The sequence below is a fragment of the Oncorhynchus clarkii genome, chromosome 13 (assembly GCF_045791955.1).
Source record: "Oncorhynchus clarkii lewisi isolate Uvic-CL-2024 chromosome 13, UVic_Ocla_1.0, whole genome shotgun sequence".
Taxonomy (NCBI): Eukaryota; Metazoa; Chordata; class Actinopteri; order Salmoniformes; family Salmonidae; genus Oncorhynchus; species Oncorhynchus clarkii.
In genome coordinates, this window is record NC_092159.1 from 5,148,660 (window position 1) to 5,164,733 (window position 16,074).

Genomic DNA, 16,074 nt, shown 5'->3' on the forward strand with positions numbered 1-16,074 from the left:
GAATAGGTTAGACCAGCTGAATTGAGGGTAGCGGCAGGGCTGGGTATATCCTGTCAGGAATAGGTTAGACCAGCTGAATTGAGGGTAGCGGCTGGGCAGGGCTGGGTATATCCTGTCAGGAATAGGTTAGACCAGCTGAATTGAGGGTAGCGGCTGGGCAGGGCTGGGTATATCCTGTCAGGAATAGGTTAGACCAGCTGAATTGGGGGTAGCGGCTGGGCAGGGCTGGGTATATCCTGTCAGGAATAGGTTAGGCCAGCTGAAGTGAGGGTAGCGGCTGGGAAGGGCTGGGTATATCCTGTCAGGAATAGGTTAGACCAGCTGAAGTGAGGGTAGAGGCTGGGCAGGGCTGGGTATATCCTGTCAGGAATAGGTTCGACCAGCTGAAGTGATGGTAGAGGCTGGGCAGGGCTGGGTATATCCTGTCAGGAATAGGTTCGACCAGCTGAAGAGAGGGTAGAGGCTGGGCAGGGCTGGGTATATCCTGTCAGGAATAGGTTCGACCAGCTGAAGTGAGGGTAGCGGCTGGGCAGGGCTGGGTATATCCTGTCAGGAATAGGTTCGACCAGCTGAAGTGAGGGTAGAGGCTGGGCAGGGCTGGGTATATGTTTGGGATTGGGAGGCCTTAGGCGCAGGGGACAAGGGGTTTTGGGTACACAGGTACTGCTCACTGACTTCCTGTCTGTGAGGTTACACAGGTGCTGCTCAGTGACTTCCTGTCTGTGAGGTTACGCAGGTGCTGCTCACTGACTTCCTGTCTGTGAGGTTACGCAGGTGCTGCTCACTGTCTTCCTGTCTGTGAGGTTACACAGGTGCTGCTCACTGACTTCCTGTCTGTGAGGTTACACAGGTGCTGCTCACTGACTTCCTGTCTGTGAGGTTACACAGGTGCTGCTCACTGACTTCCTGTCTGTGAGGTTACACAGGTGCTGCTCACTGTCGACACTCCTGAACACTGCCCTGCATCCTAGTAGGTGACTCAGACTGTGTCCCAAATGCACCCTATTTCCTAGTGCACTACTTTTGACCAGGACCGTGCACTGAGTCCTATAGGCCCTGGTCAGAAGCAGTGCACTGAGTCATATAGGTCCTGGTCAGAAGCAGTACACTGAGTCCTATAGGCCCTGGTCAGAAGCAGTGCACTGAGTCCTATAGGCCCTGGTCAGAAGCAGTGCACTGAGTCCTATAGGCCCTGGTCAGAAGCAGTGCACTGAGTCCTATAGGCCCTGGTCAGAAGCAGTGCACTGAGTCCTATAGGCCCTGGTCAGAAGCAGTGCACTGAGTCCTATAGGCCCTGGTCAGAAGCAGTGCACTGAGTCCTATAGGCCCTGGTCAGGAGCAGTGCACTGAGTCCTATAGGCCCTGGTCAGAAGCAGTGCACTGAGTCCTATAGGCCCTGGTCAGAAGCAGTGCACTGAGTCCTATAGGCCCTGGTCAGAAGCAGTGCACTGAGTCCTATAGGCCCTGGTCAGAAGCAGTGCACTGAGTCCTATAGGCCCTGGTCAGGAGCAGTGCACTGAGTCCTATAGGCCCTGGTCAGAAGCAGTGCACTGAGTCCTATAGGCCCTGGTCAGAAGCAGTGCACTGAGTCCTATAGGCCCTGGTCAGAAGCAGTGCACTGAGTCCTATAGGCCCTGGTCAGGAGCAGTGCACTGAGTCCTATAGGCCCTGGTCAGAAGCAGTGCACTGAGTCCTATAGGCCCTGGTCAGAAGCAGTGCACTGAGTCCTATAGGCCCTGGTCAGAAGCAGTGCACTGAGTCCTATAGGCCCTGGTCAGAAGCAGTGCACTATAAAGGGTGCCAGTTGGGACACTCAGAGGAGGATGAAGTTTTCCTTAAACAATCAAAGGGAACCATTTGATGTGGGGACCAGTTTATGTCGTTGTCTTTAGACACTGATCTATGATCAGTTTTGCTTGTAAAACCCCTATTGGAAATGGGGAGGATAAGCTGATCCTGGATCTGTGATCTGAGTGAGGAGGATCCCTTCAGCCAGGTGGACACAGTGGCCACCATATACTGAAACCATTACATGCCTTTTAAATCCACCAGGGGTTAAATGTACACACGTCAAGAGAATTGGAATGAAGCCAATGTTTCACTGACAGCCACTGATCAGGTGATTGGTTGATTGTTCAGGAGTCTAAAGCAGCGGCTAATGTCCTTCAAAAAGGTTCAAAGGTCAAAGCAGAACTTTACCTCAAATAAACACATGCCAGACCAAAGCCTGTCAAACACATTCAATAGCAACATCTTCTCTTCTTCTCTTCTTTCTCTTTCCCTATTTCCTTATTTCTTCTTCGTCTCTGTTTGGTGGTCTGTCCTTCAAAACATCCTCAGGGGAAAAATCCAAGGATTCTCTATTCCATTGTCTTCTCTCTCTCTCTCTCTCTCTCTCTCTATGTGTTCTCTCCCAAAGAGTTGAGTCCAGGAGAGGGGGATGTGAGAGGAGAGATGTGGCTTGGAGAGGGGGATGTGAGAGGAGAGATGGATGAAGGAGGAGAGGAGAGTCCAGGAGAGGGGGATGTGAGAGGAGAGATGTGGCTTGGAGAGGGGGATATGAGAGGAGAGATGGATGAAGGAGAGAGGAGAGGAGAGTCCAGGAGAGGGGGATGTGAGAGGAGAGATGGATGAAGGAGGAGAGGAGAGGAGAGTCCAGGAGAGGGGGATGTGAGAGGAGAGATGGATGAAGGAGGAGAGGAGAGTCCAGGAGAGGGGGATGTGAGAGGAGAGATGGATGAAGGAGGAGAGGAGAGAAGAGTCCAGGAGAGGGGGATGTGAGAGGAGAGATGGATGAAGGAGGAGAGGAGAGTCCAGGAGAGGGGGATGTGAGAGGAGAGATGGATGAAGGAGGAGAGGAGAGTCCAGGAGAGGGGGATGTGAGAGGAGAGATGGATGAAGGTGGAGAGGAGAGTTGAGTCCAGGAGATGGGGGATGTGAGAGGAGAGATGGATGAAGGAGGAGAGGAGAGTTGTGGCTTTGAGAGGGGGATGTGAGAGGAGAGATGGATGAAGGAGGAGAGGAGAGTTGTGGCTTGGAGAGGGGGATGTGAGAGGAGAGATGGATGAAGGAGGAGAGGAGAGTTGTGGCTTGGAGAGGGGGATGTGAGAGGAGAGTTGGATGAAGAGGAGAGGAGAGTTGAGTCCAGGAGAGGGGGATGTGAGAGGAGAGTTGAGTCCAGGAGAGGGTTGGTCAGTTTAGAGTTCAGGGGTCAGGGTTTGGGGATTGGAATGTTCCGTAGTTAAAGTTGAGAGAGGAGGAGGAGGGGTGTGTGTGTGTCTCTCTCCAGGTAAAGTCATCAGTCGTCCTCTTCAAAGTGTGTTCTCTGCAGAACCTTCACATGGCGCTCATAGATCTTCAGGGCGGGGCCTAATCTGATTGAGAGGCCTGTCAGGACATCGTTACGCTGCATCAGGAGGAGGGACTTCCCATCTATCTCCTGATTGGGTGGAGAGAGAGAGAGAAAGAGAGAGAGAGAGAGAGAGAGAGAGAGAGAGAGAATATATTTAGTTATAAAGTTATAATATAGTAGGTACACAAAGTAGTTACATAGTAAGTAGTTCTAGATAAGACACATAGTAGTTACCCAATACAGTAACGACACAGTAAATACAACAATGTCACACTGCTAAAGGGTTGTCAGGTGTGATTGCTGAATCTCTGATGATCCCTGATGATCTGGAACCCTGCTGTCTGTCTCATCTCACCTGAATCCTGAAGGCCTGTTCTGGAACATTGCTGTCTGTCTCATCTCACCTGAATCCTGAAGGCCTGTTCTGGAACCCTGCTGTCTGTCTCATCTCACCTGAGTCCTGAAGGCTAAGGCCTGTTCTGGAACCCTGCTGTCTGTCTCATCTCACCTGAGTCCTGAAGGCCTGTTCTGGAACATTGTTGTCTGTCTCATCTCACCTGAGTCCTGAAGGCCTGTTCTGGAACCCTGCTGTCTGTCTCATCTCACCTGAGTCCTGAAGGCTAAGGCCTGTTCTGGAACCCTGCTGTCTGTCTCATCTCACCTGAGTCCTGAAGGCTAAGGCCTGTCTCATCTCACCTGAGTCCTGAAGGCTAAGGCCTGTCTCATCTCACCTGAGTCCTGAAGGCTAAGGCCTGTCTCATCTCACCTGAGTCCTGAAGGCTAAGGCCTGTCTCATCTCACCTGAGTCCTGAAGGCTAAGGCCTGTCTCATCTCACCTGAGTCCTGAAGGCTAAGGCCTGTCTCATCTCACCTGAGTCCTGAAGGCTAAGGCCTGTCTCATCTCACCTGAATCCTGAAGGCCTGTTCTGGAACCCTGCTGTCTGTCTCATCTCACCTGAGTCCTGAAGGCTAAGGCCTGTCTCATCTCACCTGAGTCCTGAAGGCTAAGGCCTGTCTCATCTCACCTGAATCCTGAAGGCTAAGGCCTGTCTCATCTCACCTGAGTCCTGAAGGCTAAGGCCTGTCTCATCTCACCTGAATCCTGAAGGCTAAGGCCTGTCTCATCTCACCTGAGTCCTGAAGGCTAAGGCCTGTCTCATCTCACCTGAGTCCTGAAGGCTAAGGCCTGTCTCATCTCACCTGAGTCCTGAAGGCTAAGGCCTGTCTCATCTCACCTGAGTCCTGAAGGCTAAGGCCTGTCTCATCTCACCTGAGTCCTGAAGGCTAAGGCCTGTCTCATCTCACCTGAATCCTGAAGGCCTGTTCTGGAACCCTGCTGTCTGTCTCATCTCACCTGAGTCCTGAACGCTAAGGCCTGTCTCATCTCACCTGAGTCCTGAAGGCTAAGGCCTGTCTCATCTCACCTGAATCCTGAAGGCTAAGGCCTGTCTCATCTCACCTGAGTCCTGAAGGCTAAGGCCTGTCTCATCTCACCTGAATCCTGAAGGCTAAGGCCTGTCTCATCTCACCTGAGTCCTGAAGGCTAAGGCCTGTCTCATCTCACCTGAGTCCTGAAGGCTAAGGCCTGTCTCATCTCACCTGAGTCCTGAAGGCTAAGGCCTGTCTCATCTCACCTGAGTCCTGAAGGCTAAGGCCTGTCTCATCTCACCTGAGTCCTGAAGGCTAAGGCCTGTCTCATCTCACTTGAATCCTGAAGGCCTGTTCTGGAACCCTGCTGTCTGTCTCATCTCACCTGAGTCCTGAAGGCTAAGGCCTGTCTCATCTCACCTGAGTCCTGAAGGCTAAGGCCTGTCTCATCTCACCTGAATCCTGAAGGCTAAGGCCTGTCTCATCTCACCTGAGTCCTGAAGGCTAAGGCCTGTCTCATCTCACCTGAATCCTGAAGGCTAAGGCCTGTCTCATCTCACCTGAGTCCTGAAGGCTAAGGCCTGTCTCATCTCACCTGCGTCCTGAAGGCTAAGGCCTGTCTCATCTCACCTGAGTCCTGAAGGCTAAGGCCTGTCTCATCTCACCTGAGTCCTGAAGGCTAAGGCCTGTCTCATCTCACCTGAGTCCTGAAGGCTAAGGCCTGTCTCATCTCACCTGAATCCTGAAGGCCTGTTCTGGAACCCTGCTGTCTGTCTCATCTCACCTGAGTCCTGAAGGCTAAGGCCTGTCTCATCTCACCTGAGTCCTGAAGGCTAAGGCCTGTCTCATCTCACCTGAATCCTGAAGGCTAAGGCCTGTCTCATCTCACCTGAGTCCTGAAGGCTAAGGCCTGTCTCATCTCACCTGAATCCTGAAGGCTAAGGCCTGTCTCATCTCACCTGAGTCCTGAAGGCTAAGGCCTGTCTCATCTCACCTGAGTCCTGAAGGCTAAGGCCTGTCTCATCTCACCTGAGTCCTGAAGGCTAAGGCCTGTTCTGGAAACCCTGCTGTCGTGAAATAACAGACCACATCAGACACTGTCCAGTTGACTGGGTTTAGACTGCCCAGCTCAGACTTCACAAACCTAGAAAAAGAGAGGGGGGGGGGGGGGATTTAAGTGTTTGCAACTTGTAACTGTAATTTAGTTAAAGGGACTAGACTATACTTTCATGTTTCACACACACTGCAACTCCTCCCTCCCTCATCCCATACACTCATCTGCTCCTCCCTCCCTCATCCCATACACTCATCTGCTCCTCCCTCCCTCATCCCATACATTCATCTGCTCCTCCCTCCCTTCCTCCCTCATCCCATACACTCATCTGCTCCTCCCTCCCTCCCTCATCCCATACACTCATCTGCTCCTCCCTCCCTCATACCATACATTCATCTGCTCCTCCCTCCCTCCCTCATCCCATACACTCATCTGCTCCTCCCTCCCTCCCTCATCCCATACACTCATCTGCTCCTCCCTCCCTCCCTCATCCCATACACTCATCTGCTACTCCCTCCCTCATCCCATACATTCATCTGCTCCTCCCTCCCTTCCTCCCTCATCCCATACACTCATCTGCTCCTCCCTCATCCCATACACTCATCTGCTCCTCCCTCCCTCCCTCATCCCATACACTCATCTGCTCCTCCCTCCCTCCCTCATCCCATACACTCATCTGCTCCTCCCTCCCTCCTTCATCCCATACACTCATCTGCTCCTCCCTCCCTCCTTCATCCCATACACTCATCTGCTCCTCCCTCCCTCCCTCATCCCATACACTCATCTGCTCCTCCCTCCCTCAGCCCATACACTCATCTGCTCCTCCCTCCCTCATCCCATACATTCATCTGCTCCTCCCTCCCTTCCTCCCTCATCCCATACACTCATCTGCTCCTCCCTCCCTCCCTCATCCCATACACTCATCTGCTCCTCCCTCCCTCCTTCATCCCATACACTCATCTGCTCCTCCCTTCCTCCCTCATCCCATACATTCATCTGCTCCTCCCTCCCTTCCTCCCTCATCCCATACACTCATCTGCTCCTCCCTCCCTCCTTCATCCCATACACTCATCTGCTCCTCCCTCCCTCCCTCATCCCATACACTCATCTGCTCCTCCCTCCCTCCCTCATCCCATACACTCATCTGCTCCTCCCTCCCTCCCTCATCCCATACACTCATCTGCTCCTCCCTCCCTTCCTCATCCCATACACTCATCTGCTCCTCCCTTCCTCCTTCATCCCATACACTCATCTGCTCCTCCCTCCCTCCTTCATCCCATACACTAATCTTCTCCTCCCTCCTCCTATACAATCATCTGCTCCTCCCTCCCTCCCTCATCCCATACATTCATCTGCTCCTCCCTCCCTTCCGCCCTCATCCCATACACTCACCTGCTCCTCCCTCACTCCTTCATCCCATACACTCACCTGCTCCTCCCTCCCTCCTTCATCCCATACACTCACCTGCTCCTCCCTCCCTCCCTCATCCCATACACTCATCTGCTCCTCCCTCCCTCCCTCATCCCATACACTCACCTGCTCCTCCCTCCCTCCTTCATCCCATACACTCATCTTCTCCTCCCTCCCTCCCTCCCTTCATCCCCTCAACTCATCTGCTCCTCCCTCCATCCCATACACTCATCTTCTCCTCCCTCCCTCCTCCCATACACTCATCTGCTCCTCCCTCCCTCCTTCATCCCATACACTCATCTGCTCCTCCCTCCCTCCCTCATCCCATACACTCATCTGCTCCTCCCTCCTTCATCCCATACACTCACCTGCTCCTCCCTCCCTCCCTCATCCCATACACTCATCTGCTCCTCCCTCATCCCATACACTCACCTGCTCCTCCCTCCCTCCTTCATCCCATACACTCATCTTCTCCTCCCTCCCTCTCTCCCTCCCTTCATCCCCTCAACTCATCTGCTCCTCCCTCCCTCCCTCCCTCCATCCCATACACTCATCTTCTCCTCCCTCCCTCCTCCCATACACTCATCTGCTCCTCCCTCCCTCCTTCATCCCATACACTCATCTGCTCCTCCCTCCCTCCTTCATCCCATACACTCATCTGCTCCTCCCTCCTTCAACCCATACACTCATCTTCTCCCTCCCTCCTTCCTTCCCTCCCTCCCTCCCTCCCTCCCTCCCTCCCTCCCTCCCTCCCTCCCTCCCTCCCTCCCTCCCTTTAACTCATCTGCTCCTCCCTCCCTCCCTCCCTCCATCCCATACACTCATCTTCTCCTCCCTCCCTCCTCCCATACACTCATCTGCTCCTCCCTCCCTCCCTCCTCCCATTCACTCATCTTCTCCTCCCTCCCTCATCCCATACACTCATCTTCTCCTCCCTCCTCTTCCCATACACTCATCTGCTCCTCCCTCCCTCCCTCCATCCCATACACTCATCTGCTCCTCCCTCCCTCCCTCCATCCCCTACACTCATCTGCTCCTCCCGCCCTCAACCCATACACTCATCAGCTCCGCCCTCATCCCTCTTTCCTCCAGCTCACTCAGACTTCCTCATTTACTCATCTCTCATTCATGTGAAATATATTGACTCTCCTTGCTTCATTCATCCCCTCTGTCTCTCATCTGCTCCTCCCTTCTCTCTCTCTCCTCCTAAATCCTTCCAACCTCTCTCTCTCTCTCTCTCTGAGGTGATACTCACACTCCTCCGTTCATCCCTCTCTCCTCTGCCAGGCCAGAGTCTCTAGGTGAGGCGGTGGGGGTGAGGAGACAGGAGGACACACCCACCTCTGTCTTACAGGCCGAACCTGCTGGAACGGAAGAGAGGGGTTAGCACTGCACACACACACAGAGGGGTTAGCACTGCACACACACAGAGGGGTTAGCACTGCACACACACAGAGGGGTTAGCACTTCACACACACAGAGGGGTTAGCACTGCACACACACAGAGGGGTTAGCACTGCACACACACAGAGGGGTTAGCACTGCACACACACAGAGGAGTTAGCACTGCACACACACAGAGGAGTTAGCACTGCACACACACAGAGGGGTTAGCACTGCACACACACAGAGGGGTTAGCACTGCACACACACAGAAGGGTTAGCACTGCACACACACAGAGGGGTTAGGAATACACACACACAGAGGGGTTAGCACTGCACACACACAGAGGGGTTAGCACTGCACACACACAGAGGGGTTAGCACTGCACACACACAGAGGGGTTAGCAGCACACACACACTGCACACACACACACAGAGGGGTTAGCACTGCACACACACAGAGGGGTTAGCACTGCACACACACAGAGGGGTTAGCACTGCACACACACAGAGGGGTTAGCACTGCACACACACAGAGGGGTTAGCACTGCACTGCACACACACACACACACACAGAGGGGTTACACAGAGGGGTTAGCACTGCACACACACACACTGAGGGGTTAGCGCTGCACACACACACACTGCACACACACAGAGGGGTTAGCACTGCACACACACAGAGGGGTTAACACTGCACACACACAGAGGGGTTAGCACTGCACACACACAGAGGGGTTAGCACCGCACACACACAGAGGGGTTAACACTGCACACACACAGAGGGGTTAGCACTGCACACACACAGAGGGGTTAGCACTGCACACACACACACACACACAAACACAGAGGGGTTAGCACCGCACACACACAGAGGGGTTAACACTGCACACACACAGAGGGGATAGCACTGCACACACAGAGGGGTTAGCACCGCACACACACAGAGGGGTTAGCACTGCACACACACAGAGGGATTAGCACTGCACACACACAGAGGGGTTAGGAATACACACACAGAGAGGGGTTAACACTGCACACACACAGAGGGGTTAACACTGCACACACACAGAGGGGTTAGCACTGCACACACACAGAGGGGTTAACACTGCACACACACACACAAAGGGGTTAACACTGCACACACACACACAGAGGGATTAGCACTGCACACACACAGAGGGGTTAGCACTGCACACACACAGAGGGGTTAGCACTGCACACACAAAGAGGGGTTAACACTGCACACACACAGAGGGGTTAACACTGCACACACACACACAGAGGGGTTAGCACTGCACACACACAGAGGGGGTTAGCACTGCACACACACAGAGGGGTTAACACTGCATACACACACACAGAGGGGTTAACACTGCACACACACACACAGAGGGGTTAGCACTGCACACACACAGAGGGGTTAGCACTGCACACACACAGAGGGGTTAGCACTGCACACACACATAGGGGTTAACACTGCACACACACACACAGAGGGGTTAACACTGCACACACACACACGGAAGGGTTAGCACTGCACACACACAGAGGGGTTAACACTGCACACACACACACAGAGGGGTTAGCACTGCACACACACACACAGAGGGGTTAGCACTGCACACACACAGAGGGGTTAGCACTGCACACACACAGAGGGATTAGCACTGCACACACACAGAGGGGTTAGGAATACACACACAGAGAGGGGTTAACACTGCACACACACAGAGGGGTTAACACTGCACACACACAGAGGGGTTAGCACTGCACACACACAGAGGGGTTAACACTGCACACACACACACAAAGGGGTTAACACTGCACACACACACACAGAGGGATTAGCACTGCACACACACAGAGGGGTTAGCACTGCACACACACACAGAGGGGTTAGCACTGCACACACACAGAGGGGTTAGCACTGCACACACACAGAGGGGTTAACCCTGCACACACACACACAGAGGGGTTAGCACTGCACACACACAGAGGGGTTAGCACTGCACACACACAGAGGGGTTAACACTGCATACACACACACAGAGGGGTTAACACTGCACACACACACACAGAGGGGTTAGCACTGCACACACACAGAGGGGTTAGCACTGCACACACACATAGGGGTTAGCACTGCACACACACATAGGGGTTAACACTGCACACACACACACCGAGGGGTTAACACTGCACACACACACACAGAGGGGTTAGCACTGCACACACACAGAGGGGTTAACACTGCACACACACACACAGAGGGGTTAGCACTACACACACACAGAGGGGTTAACACTGCACACACACACACAGAGGGGTTAGCGCTGCACACGTATGAACATGCACTCCCACACACTCAGGCGTTGTAAAGCAGAACTCACAGTTGTGGTTGTGGACAGAGGAAGTGTGGCTCTCTCTCTCTGACTGTACCACATTCTGATCCTGAGAGAGAGAGAGAGAGAGAGAGAGAGAGAGAGAGAGAGAGAGAGAGAGAGACTAACTATTTGCACATTGTTACAACACTGTATATAGTCATAATGACATTTGAAATGTCTTTATTCATTTGGAACTTTTGTGAGTGTAATGTTTACTGTTCATTTTTTATTGTTTATTTCACTTTTGTTTATTATCTATTTAACTTGCTTTGGCAATGTTACCATATGTTTCCTATCCCAATAAAGCCCTTGAATTGAGAGAGACAGACAGAGAGAGACAGGCAGAGGGAGACAGACAGAGAGAGGGAGACAGAGGGAGACAGACAGACAGAGACAGACAGAGACAGACAGAGGGAGACAGAGAGACAGACAGACAGAGAGAGGGAGACAGAGAGAGACAGAGGGAGACAGACAAAGAGAGAGAGACAGAGGGAGACAGAGGGAGACAGACAGAGAGAGACAGACAGAGAGAGACAGACAGAGGGAGACAGACAGAGGGAGACAGACAGAGGGAGACAGACAGAGAGAGACAGACAGAGAGAGACAGACAGAGGGAGACAGACAGAGGGAGACAGACAGAGGGAGACAGACAGCGGGAGGGAGACAGAGAGAGAGAGACAGGGAGACAGGAGGGAGACAGACAGAGGGAGACAGACAGAGGGAGACAGACAGAGGGAGACAGACAGACGGAGACAGATAGAGGGAGACAGATAGAGGGAGACAGAGGGAGACAGACAGAGGCAGACAGACAGAGGGAGACAGAGAGAGGGAGACAGAGAGAGACAGACAGAGGGAGACAGGCAGAGGCAGACAGACAGAGGGAGACAGACAGAGGGAGACAGACAGAGGGAGATATACAGAGGCAGACAGACAGAGGGAGACAGACAGAGGGAGACAGACAGAGGGAGACAGACAGAGGGAGACAGACAGAGGGAGACAGACAGCGGGAGACAGACAGAGGGAGACAGACAGAGGGAGACAGACAGAGGGAGACAGACAGCGGGAGACAGACAGAGGGAGACAGACAGAGGGAGACAGACAGAGGGAGACAGACAGAGGGAGACAGACAGAGGGAGACAGACAGAGGGAGACAGACAGAGGGAGACAGACAGAGGGAGACAGTAAAAGGCAGACAGAGAGAGGCAGACAGACAGAGGGAGACATACAGAGGGAGACAGACAGAGGGAGACAGACAGAGGGAGACAGACAGAGGGAGACAGACAGAGGGAGACAGAGGGAGACAGACAGAGGGAGACAGACAGAGGCAGACAGACAGAGGGAGACAGACAGAGGGAGACAGACAGAGGCAGACAGACAGAGGGAGACAGACAGAGGGAGACAGACAGCGGGAGACAGACAGAGTGAGACAGACAGAGGGAGCCAGACAGAGGGAGACAGACAGAGGGAGACAGAGAAAGGCAGACAGAGAGAGGCAGACAGACAGAGGCAGACAGACAGAGGGAGACAGACAGAGGGAGACAGACAGAGGCAGACAGACAGAGGGAGACAGACAGAGGGAGACAGACAGAGGCAGACAGACAGAGGGAGACAGACAGCGGGAGACAGACAGCGGGAGACAGACAGAGGGAGACAGACAGAGGGAGACAGACAGAGGGAGACAGACAGAGGGAGACAGACAGAGGGAGACAGACAGAGGGAGACAGAGAAAGGCAGACAGACAGAGGCAGACAGACAGAGGCAGACAGACAGAGGCAGACAGACAGAGGGAGACAGACAGAGGGAGACAGACAGAGGGAGACAGACAGAGTGATTTTCCCAGGAAAATGGGATGAAAAAGGGAAATCAAAAGCAAGAAACAGACACAGAGACAAATACATAGAGAGATGTGAAGGGGAAGCCTGTACCTGTGTGTCTGTGTGTATCTGGTCTGGAGAGACCGTATTGGTTGTGTGTTCCGGTTGTTTGTCCTCCTGCTTCACCCCCGCCTGTCCCTCAGAACCTCCAGTGATGTCATCACCATTCCTGGGTTCCGTTTCCATGGGAACCGGGGCAGGGCAAGTCCCCCCCTTAGAACCCTCCTCACCCCCTGAGGTTTGGGTGTCACTCTGCCCCCCATCCTCAGCATCCCCTGTTCCCTTCTCCTCTTCATCCTCCTCCTCCTCCTCTCCACTCTCTGTCTCCATTGGCTCCTCCTCTTTCACCTCCTAGGAAGACAGAGAGAGGGGTGGGAGGGTTCAGAGAGAGAAAGAATTCAGTTGCGGGTTTTACAGTTTCAGCATAGTAAGAATGAACAGATCAGAGTTAACAGAGTAAGAAAGGAATATGTGAAATACAGTCAGGCATGTCTTTATTTTCAGGAAACAGGCTACATAACTAGGTAGGCAACAGTCGCTCACTCGTTTAACGTATAGCGGCGAAATAGGCTGAATCATACTTTGGCGCGCGCATGTTTGTTCCTCTCTCCCTCCCTACATTACTGCGACCTCTTTTGTCCACTGGTTCATTATAGACAGGCAGCGCGGCTCGAGTTAGGCGCAGACGGCGCGTCCTTTGTAATGACCCAGGCAGCAACCGGCTGCATCGACAGCGCTAGACCCGCCACAACAGTCCCGTGTTCGGCTTAAATACACGCACTGCCCGCTCGGTTTTACAATCAATATAACATTTCATGAGAGAATCAGTGCGTCTTGCTTGGTGACTGGGTGTGCATATGGCTACAGTTACATCACCGAGAGAGAGACAGAGAGAGAGAGAGAGCATGCGTTTGTTCCGTTAAAAAGGTAGCCGCCTAGAAAGGGCGTAATGAGGAACGAAACATGAGAGATAGAGGCGGGGATAGAGGGAGAGAGAAAAGAACGGAACTAAGAAGATTATAACGGGGGGGGGGGGGGGGAGCAAGCTGCTGTGATGCGAATACAGCCTTGGCGCAGACAGACTTTCCGACGTGGAAAGTATGCTTTCATTTTCACAAACTATTCCACCGAATTAACCACGTAACGCCCCCGTCCGTACGTATGTCTGCATAATTTACAGCCAGCTAGACACAGTCTATGATATAGGGACGGTAGCCTATAGCCGAACTTTCACCGCGTCAAACACAGAGAAACCACTACAGCGCATTATGGTCGCCCTCTCTCGACGTGCTCCTGTGTGTGCGGTGAGTCTGGAACAAGAGAAGCGAGCGGACGAGAGAGCGCTGTTGAAAGCCCGCACCTTTTGTGCTGCCTGGATGGCAGTGGAGCCCTACAGGAAACAGCGAGCAGGCAGCAAGACACAGTTGCGTGTCGAGGACAAAAAAATCAGGATGTCTGTTCTGCAAGCGCACTGGTTCACGTTACCATTGGCTACCGTTCACACAAAACACACCAGCCCAGAAACGTCATTTTAAACCCAAGATTAATTTAGGGCAAATGATAGATTTGCCTTCAGAATAGTTTTTACATGCGATTTAGCCGAGTTAGGCTGAATGAGAGAGAATCAGGGATTACATCCAGGGAGAAAAGAGAAAGACGTCTGATATCTTGATCATTAATTCATAAGCAGACAGGGTGTAGTGAGTCTGTTCTGCTCTTCCTCTCTCTGTGTAGTCTATAGGACGTGTTGGAAATATTAAGTTACCTTTTTCCCAATGTGCTTATCCTGCAGTGCGCTCTTCAGCAGTCTGTTAGCGGGGCCGGGTGGCTTCGCTGGGGTTGGCGCTGCCTCTACTCCCCTCACCGGGAGAGTGATGTTCCCACACCGGGTCCTCCGCAGCCGACCTCTCGCCACCTCTCTCTCCAGAACCACCTTGACCCTGTTGCGGGTCAGCTTACCCTCAGATGAGAGGCCGTCTTGGCTGGTCAGGTAACCCAGGATCTCCTTCAGTCCCAGTGGCTTGTGGCCCCCGCGGGTCTCCCCTCTTAACGCGGAGGCTCGGTTCTGCTCGGCTAGTCTGCGGACGGAGGCGATCAGTCTTTCGCCCAAATCCGAGCTGGTTTGCCCGCTGCCCCCGAACCCCGGATTCCCCTCACCTCGTCCGGCCCGGAGTTTGGGTTTGACAGGTGGCGATTCTGGCTGAAGCTGTTTCGGCCGCAGGAGGTGGCTGTTGCTGCTGGAACTTGAACTGGCGCTTCCCTGGCTCATTTTATTTTCCGTTTCAGCAGCAACACCGACGCAGCTACTGCTGCCCTCCTGCCCCGTCGTCTCCACACCCCCTCCTCCACCCCAGACCCCCTTTGCTTTGCTCGGAGCGCCGCTCCCATCTTGGCCCGGTTTTGTTTCGTGGTTGCCGGCCAAAGCGCTGCTGCCACCCCCCTCCTGACCTCCTCCTCCTCCTCTTTCTCCTAATCTCTTGTCTTTTGACGCACTTGCTTTCCCACTGCAGCCTCTCCCGGCAGCACAGCCCGTTTCGCCACAACCCGGGCAGTAGCCAGGGCCGTTTCCGCTATTCAGTGGAAAAAGCTTTTGTTTTTTCTCGGAGGTGATACCCGGGGTTTCGGGCCGGGGGTCAGGGCACTCACTCGGCTCGGAGACAGAATCCTCCTCTCGGTCCCGGCTCTCTACCTCCTCTAGGTCGGTAAAGCTGTGCGCGCTGTCCCCGTTGTTGTTCAAACTGGAGTGTTTGGCTTGCTCTCCCTCCACCTCCCTACCGCCGCCGCTACCCGGCGTGAAGTCACTCTTCTTTCGACTCTTTCTCTGCACCTTCGCCGCATTCCTGTAGGATATGGAGCCCTTGTAGCTAACTTTGAGCACTGTTTGCTCCTGGATCAGTTTCTCCAGTTCCTCTCGGGTTCTGTCTGGATCCGAGCCGTGTCTTCTCCGGACCATTCGACATATTCTCTCAAGGTCCGGTCGGGCTTTCCGTGAGCGTAGAGAGTCGATGGTCTCGAGGATCCAGTCCCGGTACTTGGATTCGGACATTGTTGTTGTTGTTGTTTTCCCGGCGGTTGAGTTTGGGTTTGGCCGAGTGCGTCTTTTCTCTCTTGTTGTTTCTGAAGTGACGCTGTAAGTCGCTCTCCTATACCGACCCAGCGCGAGCAGAGAGCGAGCCCGGCAGAGCGGAGAATGAACAACGGAAGGCTCGATCTGCGCATGCGTTGGCCACATTGTGCGCTTAAGGTGG

The 16,074-nt window shown here is 53.5% G+C and overlaps 1 protein-coding gene across 1 annotated transcript; it reads right to left on the reverse strand.

Annotated features, from left to right (window-relative positions):
- Window positions 1–2,616: 2,616 nt before the first annotated feature.
- Window positions 2,617–15,991, reverse strand: LOC139424198 (sterile alpha motif domain-containing protein 1-like). The gene is made up of 7 exons (XM_071175877.1): window positions 14,592–15,991; window positions 14,055–14,216; window positions 12,878–13,177; window positions 10,959–11,019; window positions 8,440–8,545; window positions 5,750–5,864; window positions 2,617–3,439 (listed from the first exon to the last, which is right to left on the reverse strand). The coding sequence occupies exons 1-7, from the start codon at window positions 15,870–15,872 to the stop codon at window positions 3,299–3,301; spliced, it is 2,166 nt and encodes a 721-aa protein (XP_071031978.1). The 5' UTR covers window positions 15,873–15,991; the 3' UTR covers window positions 2,617–3,298.
- Window positions 15,992–16,074: the final 83 nt, after the last annotated feature.

Bases quoted from the DNA above. Each gene is read 5' to 3' on its own strand.
- LOC139424198 (XM_071175877.1), bottom strand. From the start codon at position 15,872: ATGTCCGAATCCAAGTACCGGGACTGGATCCTCGAGACCATCGACTCT. The intron at 11,020-12,877 runs GTACAGGCTTCC...TCTCTCTCTCAG, and splicing joins AGATACACACAGACACACAG to GATCAGAATGTGGTACAGTC. The intron at 5,865-8,439 runs GTGAGTATCACC...CTCTTTTTCTAG, and splicing joins AGAGGGATGAACGGAGGAGT to GTTTGTGAAGTCTGAGCTGG.